Consider the following 23473-nt stretch of genomic DNA (forward strand, 5'->3'; position numbering starts at 1 on the left):
TTAAGAACAGCCCTTTGTACACAGCACCCTTGCAGAAGCCGCAGATGAAGGCAAACCCCAAGTGTTCCTGCTTCAGAAGCTTAATCACAGCACCTGGCTACTGTTTAATTTCGAACACATACATTTGCTCTGACCACTGACAGTCTCAGGAGAAACTGAGTAACTCCAGGCTTTGCAGTACCTGGGGTTGACTGTTTCACATTCAAATGAAAACTACTGCAAAACTTGGCACTAGTGAGCCACCTGGAGCTTTAAGATACCAAAGCAGTGGGTATTTTTCAAAGTATAAAAACAAAACTCTAAGTTAATGAATAGAAGAAAGAGTTAATAAATTATTAACTCCTGTTTTCCCATGTTTGATAAATGAAGTACAAGCACTTCCGCAGATAAACTTCTAAGAATAGGAATAGAAATACAATACTAAGAAAATCTACTTGTACTTCAGCAAGGCTTTCGACACTGTCTCCCATGATATCCACATAGGAAAGCTGAGGAAGTGTGGGCTGGATGAGTGGGCAGAGAGGTGAATTGAGAACTGACTGAATGGCAGGTCTCAGAGGGTTGTGATCAGCAGCACAGAGTCTGTTGAAGTTGAAGGCCCGTAACTAGCAATGCCCTTCGAGAGTCAATACTGGGACCAGTATTGTTTAACTCACCCATCCATGACTTAGATGAAGGGATAGAGTGCCTCCTCAGCAAGTTTGCTGATGATATAAAACTAGGAGTGGCTGATACCCCAGAAGAATCATTCAGGAGGATCCAGACAGGCTGGAGAGATGGGCAGAGAGAAACCTCTTGAAAGTCAACAAGGGCAAGCGCAGGGTCCTGCACCTAGGAAGGAATAAACCCATGCACCAGTACAGGCTGGGGGCTGACTTGCTGGCAAGTAGCCCTGTGGAGAGGGAGCTGGGAGTCCTGGTGGACAAGTTGTCCATAAGCCAGCAGCAATGTGCCCTGGGCTGCATTGGGAAGAGCATTGCCAGCAGGACAAGAGAGGTGATCTTCCCTCTCTACTCAGCTCTGGTGAAGCCTCACCTGGAGTACCATGTCCAGTTCTGGGCTCCCCACTACAAAAGAGATGTGGAGCTCCTGAAGCAAGGCCAGCAAAAGGCTACTAGAATGATTGTCTGGAGCATCTTTCATATGAGGAAAAGCTGAAGGAGCTGGTCCCCTTTGGTCTAGAGAAGAGAAGGCTCAGGGGGGATCTGATCAATGTATATGAGCACCTGAAGGGAGGGTGTCAAGAGGATGGTGCCAGGCAATAAGACAGGAGGCAACAGGCATAAACTAAAACATAGGAAGTTCCACCTGAACATGACAAAGAACTTCTTTACTGTGAGGGTGACTGAGCATTGGAATAGGTTGGCCAGAGAAGTTGTGGAATCTCCTTCCCTGGACACACTTCTGGGCAATGTGCTCTCAGTGACCCTGACTGAGCAGGAGGGCTAGACCAGAAGACCCCCGGTGGTCCCTTCCAACCTCAACCATTCTGTGATTTGTATTTATAATAAGTATAGGTTAACAAATGAAATATTTTTTAAGAAAAGAAACATGAGTGTTGTATCCTTGACTAAACATTATCCAAGTCTATGGAATTAAAAGAGTAATTAAACACATGTCTGAGGTTCAGCCAAAAGAAATCTGCAGTACAGCAAGTTCCCTGGGGAGTTGACAGGTGGCAAGAGAAGCATTAACAATGCCACGAAGCACTGCACCATGTCCCAGCAGAGAGCCAGGGCATCCTGCAGCACCAGAAATCCAGTCCTCTCCTCTGCCTGCTTCCTATTCCAGACTACAGCAAGGACCAGAATGGCTCCTCCAGAGAGCAGCCTGCATCATACTGAGGGACATGCACCCAGTCCTACCCTTCTTCCCAAAGGAGAAGCAAGCAGTTCAAACCCATGCGACCATGGCCTAAGGAATTGCCTAGTTGTTCAGCTTGCCTTGTGTTGTTACTGTATTGAATAAGAGCAGCTGACTAACTATGGTAAAATCCTAACTCAGATCTTTTCCACCAGCTTTTAATTTAAGTGGAAAAATCTGTTTCCTCCTTCATTTTGAACAAGAGTTAAAACTTATCAGTGTACTAGAGCATGTACTGATTCTCCTTTATCACTGTTATGAACATATCTACAAACTAAAATGCTACTTCAATTAAAGATGGGAGCCCTGAGATCTAAATTAGTATCAAAGGTGATATTTAATAGAAGAAAACTTTGATACTACTTAAGAAATAAACCCCACTAGCATGGGTGATAGCAGTATGATCCCTAGACACACAGCTGGTATCCATTTGGTTGTTCCCAGAGGCAGAGACTAGGGAACATCAGCGCTTCCAAGACACGTGGCCGCCACCACCAAAAAACATAGAAGAGGTGACAAAACTTTCTAGGGGAAGGGTTAGCCAAGGTCTCATTCCTTCTTGAGTTCACTTTCAGCCTTCCCATAAAGACGAACAGGACCAAGGGGTTCCCAGATCTAGTTCTGTTCATTTGCACAGCCTATTTTTCACTCTTTGGTTGAGGTCTCTAGCAGAACACCCTACTGAGCTCTGTAACATCCCTATAGAAAGTGGTCATGTCACAATGTCTGGGGTAACTCAGACATTTGTTTGTATCTGTTTGTATCTCTACCATGTTTACTCTCAGTTCATCACACAGAGAAGGGCTTTCTCAGAACTTGGGTTACATGGGTTGCATAGAAAGGATACAAAAGGGTACACAATTTTCTTTCTACATCTACTTATTTCAACAAGGAAATGAAAGGAACAGCAGAGGAGGGTCAGGCTCTTTCACTATGGAAAGACTACCAGACCTGCTAAGAAGTTTTCTTAAAGGGATAAAGCTTTGCCAAATTTAGAGGATGCTGGGAAATGGGCACAAAAGACCCAGAAGCACAGGGGCATTCCACATCCAAAACCACTTGATGCAGGGCAAGGGAGAGGACTCAAAGACAATGTGGTTCCCTATTAAATTCCCCAGTAGACCCCCTACATCCCAACTACACAACACTAAAAACAAAAGCCTTCCCAGCCAATACAAGGTCCTAAATACAATGCCACGAAGATCCATATAATTTTCTTTAACGTCCCACTCTGGATGTGTTGCTGCCTGGAAACTTCCCTACCTCTGGAGCTCCAATCCTATTCTGGGCTCCAGCACACCAACTCAAGCAATCTATGCCCATGGGATTTGGAATTTTACAGAGAAAACAACCATTAAAGTTGCTTACTAGTTATCAATAAACTATAATCTGAAATAAATATTTCTATCTTTCTGGAAACTTTTCCAAGGATAAAGCAGGCAATAAAAAGCACATGCAGAGTGCATGAAGCACACACCAGTGCACGGAGTTTCCAAGAGGCATCGTAAGTACTTCAGGATTTGGGGGTTTTCTTTTACTTTGGCAGGTATACAGCTTCTGAAGGCAGAGCAGCATAAAGGAGATGGCAGCTCACATAGGCATCCTTCTGGTAGTTTTAAGGTAGCTACTATATTTTCAATGGGAAGAGTAGCTTTATTGGGCAAAAGTCACTCTAGATTTTAGCTATGCTTTGGTAGATTTAGGAGCCTCACAATCTCTAGCAGAGTAAGAAAACATAATGCTCATACGTGGCCCCTATAGATACATGTTGCAGAGAAGATAGACACAGAACCCTAGACAAAATTCAGCACCAGAGACCTAAGTGCACTTCCTAATCATGAGGGTCAGCAGATACTAGCTGCTTCTTCTTTTGCTGTTCTAGATGCTCGGAATTTGGATACTTGCACTATGTCTGCTCAGCGCAGCAAAAGGTAAGCATATGGGATTATTATTTCTGCAGCCTTTCTATGCTGCTGTATTTTGTGAGATATTATTCTACACTATGGTGCCTTAAAACTTACCAATTGAGGTTACGTGGGTCACTTTCCTATACAAGAATGGTGAGATGAGCATGTGTGAGTGTTGTATTTCCTTTTCTCCACGCTGGAAATCCCACTCTAGGAGCATGCAAGAAATGCTGGTGTTTTCTATCTCAGAGCAAAGCTATTGCTCTACCAAGACTAGGAAGTTGTTTTTTGTACTTTTAGTGATGGAAATGGAGAAAAGTTGGGGGCAGTGGGTGGAGGAAGTCTAATGATGGTATAGCTTTATATTCAGCAGAAGCCACTGGCTTGTATAGTATAAAACTTCTCATATAGAGTGCAGTCAGCTGTTCAGCAGAGTATCAAGATATTGCTGAGAGTTTGCAGTATTTTGGCTTCTTATTAGGAGAAACTCATCAGCTGTCTCTGCCTTAGGCAAAACAACAGCTGGGGAAAGTTACCCAAAGTATGGTACATGGAGTTCCCATGGAGAAACTCCAATGAATAATTTGTTGATGAGCAATAGGGTGGCTTCTTTCCTTGGGATAAACTAGCATTTGAAGGTCTGAGAGAGGGCAACTGCTGGTCTTTGCTCTCTATAAACCATAGGATTTTCAAGAAACTGAGAGACCTCCAGAGAAGAGATGTTATGAGTTATAACTAACCTGCTCCACTTCTTTGCTCATTCATATATTACTGGTCTGATCTGATCTGTGTGCTACAGGTTCAGAAGTTTGCTTTGATAGGCTGGGATGTTTCTCAGACAGTATACCATGGTCTGGAACTATAGAAAGACCAATCCGAAAGTTACCCTGGAGTCCAGAAGAGATAGATACTCGCTTCCTCCTGTACACAAGAGAAAATCCTGATAGCTATCAAGTAAGAACTATTGCGGTTTAAACATTAATAAATCACATGCAAAAAGGAGTAATTAACACCGACCCCAGCTGTGCTCCCTGGAAGTGTTGGAAATGGCCCAACCTTCATTTTATTCAAGAGACAGCCTTTTCCAGCTCCATAGCAGGGTCTCTGGAGCAGAACTCTCATGCTCCTCCAGGCCTCACAAGAGCACCATAGCCCATGTTTTCTGTATGGTCACTGGGAAGTGGTGGGAAACTGCATTTTTTAATGATCGGGTAATTCTTTTCCACAGATAAAAAGATGGCACATTAAAAGTAAAGTCTTGGCTGCTCTAAGATACATGTCAAAGCTTGCTTTGAATGGAGGTGCAGACCTTAAGCTATAGTCATGTGAATGCTTACAAATGAGTTTAACATTGCATAACTTCTAAACGCCTGTACACATAAGTATAGCCCAGGTCTTTGCAATTTTGATAAACTATTTGCAGATAGCGGATTTAAATGTTTGTTAATTTAATATCTACCAGGAGATCTCTGCACTTGATTCCTCAATTGACTACTCCAACTTTAAAACAAGCAGGTTAACCAGATTCATCGTCCACGGATTCTTAGATTCTGGAGAAGAAAGCTGGCTGTCAGAAATGTGCAGCGTAGGTACCATAAAGTTCCTTAATTTGCATTTATAACCATGTTCCTATAAAGTGTATGTTTTCTCTATTTCTAATCAATTTGTCTCATGGTACTTATAGTAATAAGGGCAGAAAAAGAGGCCACGTTTTCAAATTGTTAGCATCTAAAATATGTATATTCACATATTGAGGGAAAGCTCTCTGCTTTATCGATTTCTGTGCTAATTCCCCAAGTTATTTCTTAATCCTGTCCCCATGCCAAGCTGCACTCCTCGTGGTCTTCTCAACAAGATGTTTTCTTGTGGTCTTCTCAGATCCTATAAACATGCTTTCTATAGCCAGCTAATGAAAGGTACTAGTCATACAGCACAGAACAAAACACCAGCTGATGGCATATGACACTTTTCGGGTAAGGCTTTTCAACTAAATATTTACACAACTACAGCTTTGTTTAAATTCTATATTCCTACTTTATTCGTAAGAATACTGTGAGAAACAATGTGAAAGTCCACTAAAATGTATTTCACATCTATTGCATCCCTGTTACCTGCTTCTCTTTGACACTAGGTCAAAGAAGATAAATTTGACAGTTTCTCCATGAAAAAAAGAATCTCTATTGATTGTCACTTTGTGAACATTGAGGTGTGATTGTTGGATTTGTTAGTTAACTTTTTCAAAATAGCAGCAGCAGATAGATTGATGTTTTTTCAATTCTCAGTCTCCCATTTCCACTCTTAAAACAGACCTTTTCTAGAACATCACAGTCAACCAGATAGTTCATGGTTTGCTTCAGCCGGTCCCTTAAGTCTTTTTGATCAATTTCCATGAGGATGTAGTAAGAGGCACAGGATAAATCTTTACACTTTCTCTCTGTTACGGTGGCCTGTGTTTTATCACAGCACTCCAAATTTATTAAAAATATGATCTCTGAATCTTTTTCAGGAAAGAGTGGAGCAAATGGGATTGTGAATACATCAGCCCTCTTATGTGTATCTGTTATTTACTTTCCTTCCCATTAAGTTATAATCCTATCTGCACATATATTTTTACCACTTCTAACATAGCCATAGATACTTCTATTTCCTTTTCTGTCCTTTGCCACTTGTAAGCTGTTTTGGATGTTTTGTAATGTCTGAACATAAAGCAAAGAATGAATATGTCATAGCTGATAAAGCAAAATACATTTAGCCAAACAATCCAGCTCAGAGGAGAAAAGCAAAGCTTCAGATTCTGTGGCAGACAATAAAATATCTGCCTGTACACATATATCCCCAAATACAGCCATGAATCTGAAATTAATATTCAGTGACACCAGCAATTTATGCACCCTCTTATAAAAAACCCCACTCTTTCTTACAAATTTGTACCCGAAAAATGCTCGGTTTTTATCATAAAAAATGTAAATTCTAATTGAATTACTTTTAAATCACTTCTGTGAATCAGTACCTAAGTAGAGCTCATTTCTCATTTTTAGTGTTAATTTAAAGTTTGATTAACGTTAAAAATTAGAAGTGTCATTATTGTAATAACATTATTTTCCCTTCTGCAAAAAAATACTGCTGTGGGTATTTGAAATGATGATGTGGTCATTACTATGGCATACCACCTTCTTTCAGTGTGGTATGAGCACACATATGCCTGTGAGCAGGCATAACCATGTATACATGCTAAGGTATTGGTTCTTAAAACATTCTCATACAAATTCACACAACACTTATGAGTTGAGCTGTTATGAGCAACATGAATCAATTCCAGACTGTGTTTACTGTGGGGATCTTTGTTTTTTACTTTTGTTTTACAAAACAGACGATGCTCACTGTGGAAGACGTGAACTGCATCTGCATCGACTGGAAGAAAGGCTCGAGATGTCAGTACACCCAGGCATCAAACAATGTCCGTGTTGTGGGAGCTGAAATAGCTTACTTTGTAAATACTCTTACGGTAAGAAACTCCTGGTTATAAATCTATAGATAATGCTGACTGGAAAGAAATATGATTCAGGAACTTTTATGAATCTGAACATAATCAGCAGGAACCATTTTCTGCTACTCAGCAATCATTTTAGGAGTCATGCGCTAAAACCTCTCTTTCTAAAATTAGAGAACTATGTAGTAACAGCAGGGTTAGACAACTTAGGGATATGAAGCTCTACAAGATATCCCCATAGTACAGCCAGACAATTCTTCCATAGATGTTAAATGCTGGGTAATTTTAAACATGCAGAGGTTAACAGACACAGCAAACTGCCTTTTCAGGGAGACACAACCAACCAAACTGGCTGGAGGACACTGCTCTCCATGAGCAACGAACAGGATCCACTCACCTACCTCAGGGAGAAGTCCTTGTGGCACCTTCTGTAGGTTTAGGCACTGTGCACACGACCCCTTTTTCAGCCAGCTTCATACAGGAAACAATGCTTAGTTTGTTGCCTTCTTTTAATCAAAGTGCTTTCAACATACGTCCCATAGAAGAACTAAAAATTACTTCAACAGAGAGTATGCTAGGTTGAGGAGGACTCTGACCCAGGTCTCACTTGATATATCGTCATTGCAGCCACTGAATTACTTTCCCAAAAGGTTGAAGGCATCTCTCCTCTCATGTCCTCCTCCATCTGCACATGGTGCCTGATCTGCCACGTCTAACTAAGGATGGCTGCCTGGCTGAATCTTCCAAGCCAGATGAGCACCCTCTGAATCTTAATGGGTCTAGGATGTAAAAGGAATACAGAGCCTCTCAGGACTTTGTAAACAGAGTTGTCTAGAGTTTTATCAGCCTTCAAATGAGTGCAGCATCTGAATAAGGGGTTTTGAAAAAGCGATATGTTGGACATAAGTACCTGAACTGACAGACAGATGCTGAAATCCTGTAGTTCCCAAGTCTGTAGGCACATTGAAAGTAGTTTTTCAGGCCCTTTTTACTCTTCCCTGTTGCTGATGAAAACAGAGGTAGTAATCTTTTATATTCTATTTTCTCAGGACAAATATGGATACTCTCCAGCTAATGTTCACGTTATTGGTCACAGCCTTGGATCACATGTGGCAGGTGAAGCTGGCAAGAGGTGTCCAGGAATTGGAAGAATTACTGGTAAGTCAGTGACTTAAATCACAGCTCATACTAAAGACACCATTGCTTAAATGAAATGTTGCTGTTCATTTTCTCTTACTATCGTATCTGACAGTGGGCTGTAGTTTAGTCAAGGGTAATTTGGACATTCTAGAACTTAGCCTCTTCTCACAGTACACTGAGGAGTGGTGGCCTGGTAAGGGTTGGAAAGCAGTCAGTGCGATGATTATTTTGCTTGCATATGTTTACACAGCAAAGGAAAGGCTTCATACAGCTAACAGAGCCAGAAGGCTCCTGCAATATATCAGCTGACTTGCTGCTATGCATTAATACTTGTGGCAATCTCTACAGAGCTTGCTTTGGCCTGTTATATAGAAGAACAGCTGATAAACAACACCACCCACTGCTTGCAGGTCCCTCCAAAGCATGTTATAAGCAGCACAACAGTGAACAGTTAGCTATTCTGTACTGCTAACAAATATAATTTTCCAGAAAAGGATGGATTAAACCTGATGTTTCAGAAGCAATAGGCTAACCTTAACCGTGCTGATAATATCACCAATTATCACCTTGCTTTGCTATCTACATGAATTTTCGCCTAGTAGAGTACATTAATAGTAATTATTCTTCCCCCCCTACCCCCAGCAAAATATCTAAAGTATAATTTCTTTACTTAATAGTTGCTACAGAGATTTAGTGTATTTCTTTGGCAGCAAAAATTCCCTTCAAGGGACAGCCCTCATCTTTCTTAAGTTGTTTAACTGACTGTTTAAACAAGCAAATGACAATCAAATAGACATATTTATTGCATTATTAATGCATTTACAAAAAAGATATTCCAGCAGCCTCACAAAGCAAAGATGCCATTTCAAGTATTGTAAAACCTCCAATACTCTCCCAGAGAACAAAACTGAAAAGAGGTAGTACGAGCTAAACTTGTGGTCAAACCAATCCTTGTTCTTTCTAAGTGCTGAAATTCAGTATTGATGTAAATCAGTAAAATTTAATAGGCTTCACACAGGTAACCCTTTCTGTTTCCTGGGAGAAAAGCCACTTGGTAAGAGAGAGCAGACAACATTGTTTTATTAACCCCTATACTACTTAAACATAAGGAACCACAGACAACTATATATGTGATAATTCATTATACACAAGCATAGCGTTCTATAAAACAATACACCTATATCTCTTTATCTATACATAACAAGTCTTTTCCTTTCAGGACTGGACCCTGCTCAGCCTTACTTCCAAGATACTCCTGAGGAAGTCAGACTGGATAAAACTGATGCCGAGTTTGTCGATGTTATCCACACAGATACAGCTCCCACAATCCCCTACCTAGGTGAGTATTCAGCAGTACTGTAATAATTATTATAAATTATAATTATTTATGCCATGTGGCACTTCAATATCCTCATCATTCATCAAGACTCACTTATGCTGTGCCATAGACACAGAACAAATACACCATACTGATCACTAACAGCTCACATCCTAAAATACCAACCACCAACAAACTTCAACTGTGGGTATGAAACAGTATTAATTTAAAATAAGTTCACACCTAATTTAATTGCTCCAGGTTTTGGCATGAGCACAGCAATTGGACATCTTGACTTTTATCCAAATGGAGGAGTGGAAATGCCTGGATGTTCAAAGAACCTCATTTCACAGATCATAGACCTCGATGGCATCTGGGAAGGTAAGTGTTGATTACATTACAAACTCAGAGATAGGTTACCCCTCACAATGTAAGGACTTAACTTTCCTTAATTCAGGTGTGTTGCATTAGCTTTTGGTGTGCCCAGCAGCAATGGGAGCTGCAGAGTGCAGTGAAACTGTTCATATGCTTAAACCACACTATTTTCCAGAGCTCACTGAAAAATATGCAAGACAAAGGGTTTTGCCTCTGGAAAATCTGTCCCCTCTAAAGTACCTAACAGCAGAAACAAGTTACTGAAACGGTGCCAACAAGTTTAAAGGGTCTATAACAATATACTTCATGTTGTTTCTATGTAGTTGCCTAGCAGCAATACTGGGTGGAGTACGACAATGATGCTCATAGCTATTCCTGACGGGCTACCTTCAGCTGCAGCCCTTCTGAGATAGAACAATTAATTAGCTTTTTCTTACCCTTACAATCTGACCCTTGCATTAAAACAATGTCATTGTGTCTATTTATAGTCAGCTAAAAAAAGATTGGCACGTAGCTGCTCAAATAGAGTTCTTTGTTGGTTTACATGGTTCTAATAACAGCTCTAAGGATTAGAAAATGTTTATGTGTCTTTAGAAAGTTAAACTGCACATAACATTAAAAATAACCAACAAAGCAAACAAAACAAGAGTTCTGCTGTAGAGATTTTTCAGTATATTATCCGAGCTCTTTCTTACATTACTGCAAACACCTTTAACTCTGGGAATCCATGAACTTATTTGTGATAACCAGCCTTTTCCTTCAGGTTTTATTCGGTGCAGTTGGAGGCATTACTTATTCTTTCTTTTTTTTCTTTTCTTTACACAGTAAACTTGCTATCAATAATGGGGAATTAAAGCACAAAGAAATAACCATGTTGTATATGATCTTCTTTTTAACCTAAAGTCAGGCAAATAATGGCAACACAAAGGAAAATAATATATTCATTATTTTAATTTTAAGAGTCTCCCTTCTTTAAGCACCCCCCAAATAATAATAACTTTGTTTTGAAGTCCTCAGCTGGAGCAAATCAGCACTGCCCTAGGAAGTTCACTCTTAAATACTTTTCATTTGGTTTTCTTTTGTTATGGTAATGCCACTGGTGCCTACAAAAGACCTGCTTCATGTGGTTCTCGTTTCTATTGTGCAACTCGGTCAGATTGCTTGAATAGGTGTTTGGGAGGGTGAGGGGAGGGCAGGGGCTAAGCTGAGCTGCACAGTCAGTCTCCACAAAGCATTTCAAGTCCGCATTTTATACCTGTTGAGTCCGTGACATTCCTTAGAGCATCAGTTCACTGCAAAAGCAAGCTTCAAACCTTATGTTTGATACTGTAAGAATCATGATGAAGCTTTTGAGGAGGAATGATGCATCCCAATGACATGGCAAGGGTTGTGCCAGTATCTTTCCTCAAATGGTAATGGAACAAATATTTAACCTGGGAACATCTTTTCACAGGAACTCGGGACTTTGTGGCTTGCAATCACCTGAGGAGTTACAAGTATTACTCTGACAGTATTATCTACCCTGATGGGTTTCTGGGCTATTCTTGTTCTTCATATGATGCTTTTGAATCTGTAAGTATTTCTTGAAGCCTCAGGATGGACTGTATCAAAAATAGTGGCTCTTCTTTATACATCTGAAATCCAATTTACTTCTGCTAGCTTACACCCAGAGTGGATCTTTAAGAGGAATAGATGTTGATGTGATACAGGGCCAGCTAAGTGGGTATGTTAAAAATAAATCCTTGGCTGATGGATAACTTTATCAGTGGATATATTTGTTTTCACTAGGGAGACTGCTTCCCATGCCCAGCAGAGGGATGCCCGAATATGGGTCACTATGCAGATAAGTTCAAAGGGAAAATTAGCAACGACATTGTGAAACTTTATCTGAACACTGCAGAAGAAAAGGACTTTGCTCGTGAGTTTCCATTGCTACCTACTCCTTGGAAACAAACCTTTTTATTGCCCTGTTTTACAGTTAATTTTAACAGACAAACAAACAGACCTCATAGCAGAGCAATAGCTGTTCATGCTAATACTTGATATTTTGGAAACTGTCTCTCCCTGGGTACAATAGAACTTACTGTATTTCTTCTATGCAGTTTGGAGGTACAAAGTAACCGTGACCCTCTCTGGAAAGAGTGATGTGACAGGATATGTAAATATTGCCCTGTATGGAAGTGATGGGAACACAAGGCAGCACCAGGTCACAGAGTAAGTTAAAAATTTGATAGAAAAGAAACTTATATTCTAGAACATTTAATTCATATTTTTAATTTCTATTTCTGTTTACGTTGGTCTAACTTTAGAGATCAAATTCTAACCTCATGTAAATGCAGTGGCAGTTCACTCACTCTGGTGATTTGAAGGGAGAATGTTAGAAGGCAGGATTTTATAGTTAGAATTCATTGTCACTTGTTTGCTGTCCCAGGAAGGTCTTGCTAGGCCTATGCTAGCAGAGTTGTGATCCTTCTGCCTTTTACAGGCTTGCAAAATGTTGCCGCCACAGCTGCTAAAGTTACCTCATGAGTTACTACATAAAAATCTACTTTTTGTTGCTCATAACTTTACCTGCTTACACAGAATCATGTGTTTGCTATGACCTGGTCCCAGTTTGCAGGCATCCATGTGAGGTCCATCCACATGAGACAAGTGTGCCAGTATTGAATGCACTCTGACGCACTCTAGCTCTAGAGCAAGCTCTACCTTCTCCATGGGGATTGCCCTGGAACTTAGTCTTCACTGGGAGGTGTGACTGCAGCATCTCATGTCTGCCTGCCTTTGCTTCCTCTGACAAACGCTGATTTGGGATAAATTATGTTGGAAAATTGGCAATAGTGTTGTTACCATATTATAACCTAAATATTGGTTCTCTACTAACTCTCTACTCACTTTCTGTCACAGCCACTCAGTTGACAGGTCTAGTGATTAATATTAAATCCTAACATGCCTCACATCCATAAAATGTTCTTTTTCGCAGGGGAAGCCTCAAACCAGACAATACTTACACAGCCTACATTGATGCAGAAATTAATGTTGGAACAGTTACAAAGGTTAAATTCCTCTGGAACAACAATGTGATAAACCTAACTCTTCCTAAACTAGGAGCTGAAACTGTTGTTGTACAGTCTGGACAAGATGGAAAAGAGTAAGTATATCCATTGTGAAAATCTTGAGAGTTACTTGGGAGGATAGGTGACAAAATTGTATGTGGGGTTATCGGCATCATTCTTTCCAAGCTCTTACTGTCAATGGGGACTGGTTATCTGTGTCTGAGCTTGTGTTAGGATGTCTGATTCACAGCCAGCTGGAACCAGCAGATGTTTTCCATTGATCTTGATGGTTCCTGAGATCATGATTGACAAAAGAGGACTATGATAATAAGCCTACCCTTCCAATGAACAAGACTAGTACTTGGAAGCTGTACTTAAAAGGCTATGTATAAAGTTGAGGGAAAGAAAGAGGCTAAAGCTCATTTCTCTAGACTTTGTGGAACAGTCTGAGATGTTCAGATTATAGAAGTATAATTTACTGATCCAATTTTACTCTTCCTGGACTTTTTAAAACAAACTAACTCTGTCATTTGCTTGATCAGTTATTTTATCCACCCCATGATTGGATGTGCAGAAGAGAAGGCAGAGTATGTTTTAAAACTGTATATAAATTCATAGTTAAAATGCCATCACTTGAAAGACAACATGGGAGATGGAAACAGTTTCAAGCAAAGCTAAATGATTACAGCCCTCTGCATCACCTTTAAGCAGAGGTCCTAACACCAGCCGTAGTTCCCATTCGCCCAAAGCACATTGCTGATGAAGCACATTCCTGCAGATAGGCACTCTTCCATTGGCTCATGGCCCTTGCATAAGTAGTTGTGACCATCTACACAGTGATGGTAACAAAAAGCCTGCAAGAAAAAGAAACTGTAAAACTAAAGGAAGGCAGGAAGTGAACCAGAATGAATATAGTCCATCAATGCTTTCCCCAGCAGTAATATTTCAAACTCAGAGCTCAAAGTTTGTGTCCTCTTGTGTCAAATGACAAATCAGGTTGTCTAATATTAAAAACAAATCAATTTGTATAATTTCAACAACTCAAGGTGCTTATATTTTATACTTTTCTTTCAGATACCGTTTCTGTAGTGATGAGACAGTGAGAGAGGATGTTCTGCTGACCCTTGATGCTTGCTAATAGCCCATATGAATGCCCCAAACCTTGATACCAATAAAAGCTAGCATGTATAAAACTCTGGTGTCTGAGGTCATTGCTCTTATTATCCTGGTGGTGTGTGTTGGGGTGTTTTCCTGGTTTGGGTGGTGGAGGTTAAGTCTGTGGATACCTCTCTATAGCAGACTCTTTAGAGTAGTTTTAGGAGGGAATGAGACAAAGCCTGTTGAAAAACTTCCCCTGATTTCAGCTGACTTCAAATTAATTTCAGACTGGAGAGGGAAGGGGGCAAGTAACAGAATCTGCATAGTAGCTCCTGAGCAGTATTAAGAGGAAGCAGACCTGCTTGTGACTAGGAGAGGATTAAGGGAGCTGATGCTCCTAATCAAACTGAAGGCTAAGACCAGAATTAGCATCAGATAAAGATGAAACAGAGATAGGAGAGCGAGTGGTTACAAATGAGGACAGAAATTAATTTTAATTACCTGTGAGAGATGGAAAGCGAACATGATGGAGAACTGGTAATGTGTTCTGATGTGTTCATGCTGGGCTAAGCTTGTACCATGTAATCTGGACAGAATTAACTTGGGAAAGCTGCATAGAAAAATTCAAATGTTAGTGAAGTTTCCCTAAAATGCTTATAACCAGAATAATCACCAAAATGCCCTGAAATCCATTGTGCTGGCCCTCAGCCTTGAACAAATCTGCCAGGTGATGTGGTAAAAATAGGAAAGCTGCTGCTTTCCCTGTCCTTTGTAAAACACATTCAGCTGAAGTGTGGATAGCTCACAAATTCATTTCCATCCCCACATAATCCTGTCCTGGCTCCCTCAGACTGCTGCTGGAGAAGAGGGTTACTTCTCTGCTGCCAGAGGAACCCCATCCACACTGAAAACCCCACAAAGCTACTGGGGCCTGGAGATCTGCTCCTTGGGACCTTTTCTCTTCAGCATCTTCTCTTGAGGTTCCCCAGACTGGGGCACTCTGCTCTTTCTGCCTCTCTGCGTGACCTTTTGTCCCCAGAATGTCTTCTCCTGAAGGACATCAACCTTCAGATTCCCCTTGCAGTGATGGAGGTTGAAATCTATTTATCCCGTGGGGGAGCGCTACTCTTCTAATCCAGAAGAGAAAGCAGTTAATTAAACTCACTGCATTCTGCCAGCTCGTGCAGGGTGATGGGAGGGAGAATGGGCTTTAAAGAGTAGAAAAAGAACCATCAGCACTGAAGATTGGCAACCTGCGGGCATGGTCAGAGCTCGAATAGAATCATAGAATCAGCTAGATTGGAAAAGATGTTTAAGATCATCAAGTCCAACCATTACCACAAGGACTGCCAGGACCAGCACTAAACCATGCCACTGAGGGTCTCATCTATTAAACTGTTCCTTGGTTTAACCCAACCGAAGAGAACATCCCCCAGTGATCTCAGTTTTAGTCAGAGATGTGCAGGCTTGCTTTGAAGTTTAAAAACCTTCTAAATTGCACTTATGCTTTTTGCCCGGATTAAAAGGCACTACCCAATCGAGCACGGTATGAACCACATTTCGATCTGGAGAATCACCTTTTCTGAGTCCCTTGAAACCTTGCCCAAGGGAGGCTAATAAGGAATAAACATGAATTAGTAAAAGAGACACTCCTTGCTATGCTGTCATAGGTGTATGGGGTATTAAATGCTAAGCCAATTTCTTGTCCAGCTTCTCAAGAGGGAAAACAAGATGGTTTTCAGCCTGAAGATACTACTTGTGGCTTTCCCTCATCACATTGTTTCCCTCCCTGTGCAGCTCCTCATGGCAGCAGCAAGAGCACAGCAGAGAAGTTCTCTTTGTGTGTTTTCTTCCCAGCCTACACTATACCCTACACTAGGGTATAAGCTAACACTTCTTCTGGCTCCAGTTTTTCCCAACTATGGTCAGCCTTATAGTGATAGAATAAGACAGTAAGGCTTAATAAGTTTTGAGGATGTGAATTATTTGTCCTGCATCAGGCTACGGTAAGTCCAGTTTTGGGTTGCTCCTGCAAAGCCTTTCTCAGGTCCCTGAAGCTGCACATAGGAGGCAGAGGATCCAGCCACAGGACTCTACATGCTTTCACCCTTCATTCATGGCATCCAGTCCAAGGAGGAACCCACATCCCCACTCCAGGGAGATAAATAGTTACAGGTTTACTCAGAGGGCACATAACCACAGGCACAGGAGCTGGCATGTGATGAGTTTTCATGTACTCTGTGTCCCTTTGACATTGCCTCCTTCCTTCTGCCTTGACTATCTGTCTCCTCTAGAATTTGGCTTCCTGATCTCAGTACCTCCTGCTGAGGAAACCTCAACAGGGTTATTAACTTCGTAACACTGCAGCAGAGTTTCTCCTTTGTCTTTTGTTCCTTTACTTTAGTATAAGCAGATTCTTGCCTACACAATTGTTTTGACAGCCATGATATTCCCTGCATTATCCTTTGCCATAGCCACTTCGGCAGCCCATGTAATTTTAACAAACACCTAACAGAATCTACACGTTAAAGTTGACAATAGCATAATAAAAAATCTTCTTTTAATAATGAACTGGAGCTGCCGTCATCTTGCTTTAGCAAAGTAAAAACCTCTCCCCCCAATCCCCGAACACTTTACAAAGCTATTACATAAAATGCAATGTTAAATGAACAACAAATTACTTTCCCTTTAGCTAGCTTTTAATGCTAATGGTGCTATTTATTCCTGACCTTTTGAAATATTAGATTTTTTAAATGACAACATAAAAAGAATTCTTGTTTGAAAACGCAAGCGACTTTAAACCACATGTTATTACTTGTAAGTATAACATGCACATGCATCATTCATTTCAGTGTCCCATTTATGGCTAATTGGTATATATTTCAGTTGACATATATTGTTCTCCTGCAAACGTGTCAAATTCCTTAACGATGGCGGTGACAAAAGCATAGTGCTCGAGATATATAAATTACGCTCTTTTACCATATAATCATTCTTATCTATTGGGAATGCTATTTGTGACAAACCGTGTTCAAAAATACACACTAAATTGATTATTTTTTTTAAACTTTAATATCACACCATTCATGGCAAGGCTTTGATTGAATCTTGAACTGTAGAAATGTTTTGATTTTTATCTGCACCATTTTGCAGCGTTTGAAAAGCACACTTTATTTATTAAAGGAAGAGTAGCACAGCACCGATCTTAAAATGTATCTTTTGTTATCAGCACAGGAAAACAAATGGGCTGTAATTGTGGATATGAATGAGTAATTTGGTGAACAACGCTTTGTGCTGTAGTTTAGGGTTTATAATTCCTGCCACAAATGACTATTATTTTGTTGGTGGGCAGCATCGCCGTCAGAATTTTAAATATGGGAGCAACTTGGACCACGTATTTTCATCACGTTTTAGATTGCCATGTGCAATGTATTTCTCTCCTATATTACAAATCATTGGAGAACAATAAAGAAAAACCTGGAGGATTTCATGTGACTCTAATTATTACTGAGATATAGCAGTGCTCATTGTTGTCTTTAGACAATGCCGTCTATAGTCATTACGTTGCTCCGTAAATCAGAAGGATAATGAGGTTCTATCTTTCAAGAAATATGTGAAAGTTCTTAATTTGGCATTGATGAATTCTCCTTCCTGAACCTCTGGAGGGTTTTTCTGTAATCTAGTTTGCCATATTAGAGCTTTCATCACCTAGCCACAGCTGGCAGGGTTATGTACACATATTTATTGCCATACCTTTCTGGGATGTGTCTTCAGAGGTTGCAAATAGGAATTTTATGATGTTATGCCTGAAGGTTGTTTTGTTCTTCATCTGAGTGTAAATCACAAGCTATTTTGCCATGCCTTCATTCTTCAGAAATACATACTGTGTATGGGTGTATTTAACTGTGAAAAAACAAGACTCAACTTGTTAACATCTTGTTACTGATAAAAACTGGAAACAGTTTGTTTGGAAAAAGAGAGAGTCACTTGAAGAAAACACCTTCTTTTGCCAAAGAAATTATATAGTAAGCTCAAATATCCTTTATTTTTGCCTCTGCAAACCCTCTACAATTTAAAGACAAGAAAAGGGTGAAATGTATCAGCATTTTTAATCGGTCAAAACAGAAAGCTTCAGTAGGGGGCAGAGGAAGAAAGGAGAAGGTCGATGTGATGCTCCCACTGCCCTACTGAAAAAATACCAATAGTGGCCAGCAGGTCACTTGCTTCTAAATTTTGCCCATGTACAAACAGAAACAAGAAGCAAAGCACACTTTAAATTAGTCACAATGCTGTATTCAGTTCCACAGTAACAATTGAGTGGCTACCACACGTGCTAGTATATTGAAGACATATTATGTGAGACCCAAAGACAAAACTTGCATTCCAAGTTCTCCTATGTGCTATGGCCCATGTAATTATTTTTTGGTACATATCCTATGACAAATCTTACATTTAATTGCATGAAGTGGATAATTGCTTCACATCAAACCAATTATGGAGGTGAAGGGGGAAAAAGGGGATCTTTACATTCCAAAGGAATGCACATTTTCACATAATAATTCACATTACTATAAATTTGCCTAGGATTTTAGGTAAACATACCTCTCACTTGCTCTCATTAAATGTACAGTACTGGTGGCCTGGGTGCCTCAGTTTGGGGCATGCAGTTTCAGAGTTAGGATTCGTTTGGGAGTGCTGATTATCCTCTTTGGAAAACGACCTCTCCCATGAGAGCAGTACCATTTCTCGCTCAGAAGAGGTTCTTCATGGAGCAGGAATATAGTCATCACCTTAATTACATGGAATACAAAACACACAATGAGCATGTGTATGTTTTGCCTGAGATGATATAAAAGCAGAAGCCATGCCCTCCTTCTCTGCATGTGGGGCACTGTTTTTGGTAACCGCAGCCTGACGGGAGCTACAGAAACTTCAAAGGAGCTGCTTAAATCCAAACTTTTGTTTTAGATGGATAATCTTTTCCTTACTGTCCTTAATTCCTTACTCAAACACCATTTCTCATTTGATGAGGGAATAAAACTCATAGGAGAAAAGCATGAAAGAGGTTCTCCACCACCTTCAGCTCTCACCAAGGCTGCTGTGAGTCCCTCAGGAGGATCTGTGGCTTGACTTCACATCTCCCTCCAACTTTCCTCAGCTCCCTTTGGCTTGCAGTTTGGAAACCAATGCCATCTGACCTTCTTATACCCCTGCAGAGGCACAGTAAATTCAGGGGAGAGTCAGAGAGGAGGATGAGTTTGCTCCCTCTGCATCCTTATTCTGTAACCATCTGTATCCAAACCTGCATCTCCCACAGGTAGTGGGGATGGAGGGTTGGGAAAGGAGGTTTCTTCAATTCATTACGGACTGTAGATCCCCAAGCCTTTGCTGTAATTCGAAGAGGAGTCAAAATGTCTTCGCTGGGTCACGAAAATCGGCTTCCCACTGAACTTGAATTACAAACCCTCTCTGACAGCTGCAACAGAAAGGATGCTGAAGGGCAGTTCACAGCAGGGACATGCCATTCCTTGCTGGGTCTGGAGGAATGGTGACACAGCAGCATAAAGGGGCATATTTTTGTTGCAAAGGATGCTTGTAGGGGATTAAAAACTTCTTTTTAACCAAGGAAAACGTTAAAAGCTGAAGCAAAAGGTGATTGTACTAAAAAATAATTCTCCTTTTGACCCCCAGAGAAAGAGGTGCCTAATGAAAATATATGATCCCGGACAGTGTGAAGATAACTGTCTGATCAGATAATGGAATTGTTTTCAGTGGTAAGAATGAATCCATTACTAATGCAAATAACGATAATAATTATAATTTGCAATACAGTAAAAATCACCGAGTCTACCTCCTCCTCTGACAGGAGACTGTATAATAAATTATAGGCTGAGAAAAAAAAAAAATATTCAAAGGGATAAAGGTTAAAAGATTAAAAAGAATTCAGAAACTTGAATGCTTAACAGGGAAGTCAAGACCTGAAAGCAGAAATTGGTGCTATTAAATAAAGCAATTGTGAAGAATGAGATATTATGGAATTGATTAACAAACCAGAAACCAAACGTTTCCTCGTATCGCTACCTCTTGTCACAGATTTCAATAAACCTGAAAGAACCAAAAATTAAGAGTTGGCATATAATGAGAAAATTAATTATTTAAACGTAGGTGAATATGCTAATAGTACTCTGGGAAGATGAATGTAACTTGACACACTAAAAGCCCCCACAAGAGTTCAATATATCTGGAGAGTTTTACCAGTTGTTTTTGCTTTGCTTTGGTATCCAAAATAGGGCCAGCTCGTCAATCATATCCAACAAAGACTGGAATTTCAGACTGAAATTCAGAATTTCAGATGCTCATACCAATGCCATAATCTTCTTTATTCATGTGAGGGCTTTTGGTTATGGAGACAATGTGAAAAACACTTCATTTCACCTTTGTGGAGGTGCAGAATAGGGCAGATGAAACAAATCTTCTATTATAGAGTTTGCACTAGAGAGCTGTCTTATTGTTTGCAGCTATTCTGCTTTCTCCATCGGTTAAGCAGCACTACATAAGGCTTACCGTATATAGTTAGCATTAAGTCTCCTAGATTTAGGTGATGGAGCATTGGGAATCTACCAAGAGATCACATAATTCTCCCACACTCATCAATCCTGAGTAAAATAGCAATTAAGAGACCAAGTCTAAAGCACTGTCTTCCAACACTCTTCCTTCAGATCCTCATTTTCCAAAGCACAGTATGTCCTATAACAACCACATAAGAAAAGCCAAGGATTTAATGTCGAGGGAGTGTGTAAGGGAGAATTAAAGACGAGAGGTGCTGACATCTAGTTAAAAGTAGGGATGACTACTAGATAAAATCAGTTTTTGACCTCAGAGTGGAGCCCATTTTTCTGCAGTTGGAGTATTTTATTGCATTTTAAATTCGCAGTTGAAAGCGCAATGTATCCTGCCTAAACTTCCTGAGCAAGTCATTCAGGAAGTTAGAGATTTTCTCACCCTCTTTGAAGTTTTTCATTGCAGCATTTTTCATGTAGCTGAAAAGCTGAACATGCTTCAGGTCAGCAAAGCACAAGTAGTTCATCAGAAGTCGCACAGTATAGGAAGCTGCAGTTCCTGTACTATGGGGATTCAAGGAAAACGCTTTAATGATGCAAATTCCAAAAGCAAAATGAATTCAAAACTCGCAGTATGTTTCATAACAATGATTTATGGTTACCTCATAAGTGCAACTTATCAAAAACACACCCAGCTAATACAGTATTAACTATTGCAACAAGCTCCTAAGGTTTAAACCTGCACCCTTTGGATTGCACACAAGGCAGCCTTTGATCAACTTTTGCAGAAGTCAAAACCACAATGTGCCTCAGGTATAGTGCAGCCACTGTTTAATCCTCAATGCTGCCAACAATAAGAAAGATCGCTAGTTCATAAAACATAATTAAAAGACCTGGGGTTTAATTAGAGAATTAGACTCAGGGCAAGCATGAAACTAGTCTTCAGATATGTCAAAAGCTGTCAGAGCAAGAATGGGATGAAACGTTCTGTGGTCCCTAGGGGTAGGGCAGCCACAGAGAGTCAGAGTTGATATTATATAAAACTTTAGAGAGTCAAACACAAATAAACCATGCAGGCAGGTAGTACCATTGCAGCATCAGAAGGTTTAAAACCAGATTAAACAGAAGTTAGTAGTAGTTTAGGAAGAACTAATACTGTTTTGCAGCAGGAAGGTGAGATATAGCTGGTGTCTGAGGTCCTCTCCCAGCTACATGCATCTCCTGTGATAACCCAACAGAGCTGCACCAGCAGCCAGGAAAAATACTGGATGGGTCTGCATGGAGATAGAGAATAAAAAAGGGATGAAATCTAAAGCCATGATTAATACTATATACTACCTGACTCTGAAGGAGTGAAATCATAAATGCTTCCGTGAGGTGTGATCAGTGTATTTTGGCAACACCCCCTCAGTCCTGTAGCATCCTTGATAAATGTGTGGCACTTTCTGATCTTCAACCATCTAATGTGTCTCACCTCTAAGACAAAACAAAGTAACTACAAAATTAATTTGGGAGAAAATGATCTGAAGGAGGATGCTGTAATGTTGTTCATGGAAATATACACTTACATAAAGGAACTTCTGCAGATGTCATGCAGGATCAGCATCTTTTCTACTGGATTCAGCTCTGCTCACAGTTACCTTCCTTCAGCTCTGCTTGTTTTGAGGAGCCAATAGTCATCTGGGTAAGGTGTGTCAGTGGGGGGAACAGGATGATAAAATAGGTCTGTTATGATTGTCGCTGGAAGAAAAGTAAAAGCTCTGTGACCTATACATTGTACTGCAGAGCTCCAGCTGCAGCCCTGGTACGTGTTAGCAAATACACAGTGGTGGCACAAGCATGGAATGGAGCGCACTTGTGTGTGGGAAGCATCAGGCCAGCACCGAGGTTGCTCTTTGTACTACAAAGGAAGAGGATGTGCACAGACTGGTGTCTGCTCTTATCAGCTGATGGCAGACGGAAGTTCCTACTCGAGGTGCAGAGCTTATTCCTTAGAGGGAAGGAAATAGTTGTTGTCCTTAGGAAAGGGAGAGTCACCTTTCTAACTCCTTAGACTACTATAGTTTAACATTCACAGCTGTCAGTCTCACCATTCCTTTCTATCTTGAAATCTTCCCTGACCTTCAGTTACCGCTGGAGCACACCAATGCCTCTGTCCTCCCACATCCAAACCCCAGCTGCACACCTCTTCAGTTGATTCCTTTGGTTTCCTTACACTCAACCCAGTATTGTCCTCTTATTTGCTGGCTCTGCTGCAGCACACAATATTCCCAGAGTAAGCTTGTATTGTGTTTTTCATTTCTCCATGTTTCTGTAAGCTCACCTGTGGACGCTGATAGAAGGATCATAGCTGTTGCAATCTACCAAGTTCTTAAGGCGATTTTTTGCCATCGCATGGTAGCAAACACTATGTCCTAGTTTGATGACTTCTACTCTGGGCACAAAGCTGGTGCTCCTGGGATATAGCACCTAGTAAACTTTCCCCTATTATTACAGTCCCTGAAAAATGAGGAAATAAATACTACTTCAAAATTATAGCCAGCACCCACACAACTGTATGTTAAACAATGAAGATACAGAAGTTCTTGGTTTGCAGAAAAATGTTTGTAGTTAACTAACTTAATATACTGCACTTAGTTCCTTTATATCAGTGAGGTATATGCTCAACT

The 23473-nt window shown here is 40.4% G+C and overlaps 1 protein-coding gene across 2 annotated transcripts; it reads left to right on the forward strand.

The window, feature by feature from the left end:
- The first annotated feature begins 3745 nt into the window (after positions 1-3745).
- On the forward strand, positions 3746-14318 carry LOC115608307 (pancreatic triacylglycerol lipase-like). Of its 2 annotated transcripts, none has more exons than XM_030486973.1 (12): positions 3746-3794; positions 4570-4724; positions 5233-5355; positions 7141-7275; positions 8310-8418; positions 9620-9739; positions 9980-10099; positions 11547-11665; positions 11882-12011; positions 12196-12307; positions 13074-13241; positions 14221-14318. In XM_030486973.1, exons 1-12 carry the CDS (start codon positions 3746-3748, stop codon positions 14282-14284), a joined length of 1404 nt encoding a protein of 467 aa, XP_030342833.1. In that variant the 3' UTR covers positions 14285-14318. The 2 variants fall into 2 exon arrangements, with proteins under 2 accessions (XP_030342833.1, XP_030342834.1); XM_030486974.1 differs by having other exon boundaries at positions 5236-5355.
- The last annotated feature ends 9155 nt before the right edge of the window (positions 14319-23473 follow it).

The sequence above is a fragment of the Strigops habroptila genome, chromosome 5 (genome assembly GCF_004027225.2).
Source record: "Strigops habroptila isolate Jane chromosome 5, bStrHab1.2.pri, whole genome shotgun sequence".
In the NCBI taxonomy this organism is placed as follows: domain Eukaryota; kingdom Metazoa; phylum Chordata; class Aves; order Psittaciformes; family Psittacidae; genus Strigops; species Strigops habroptila.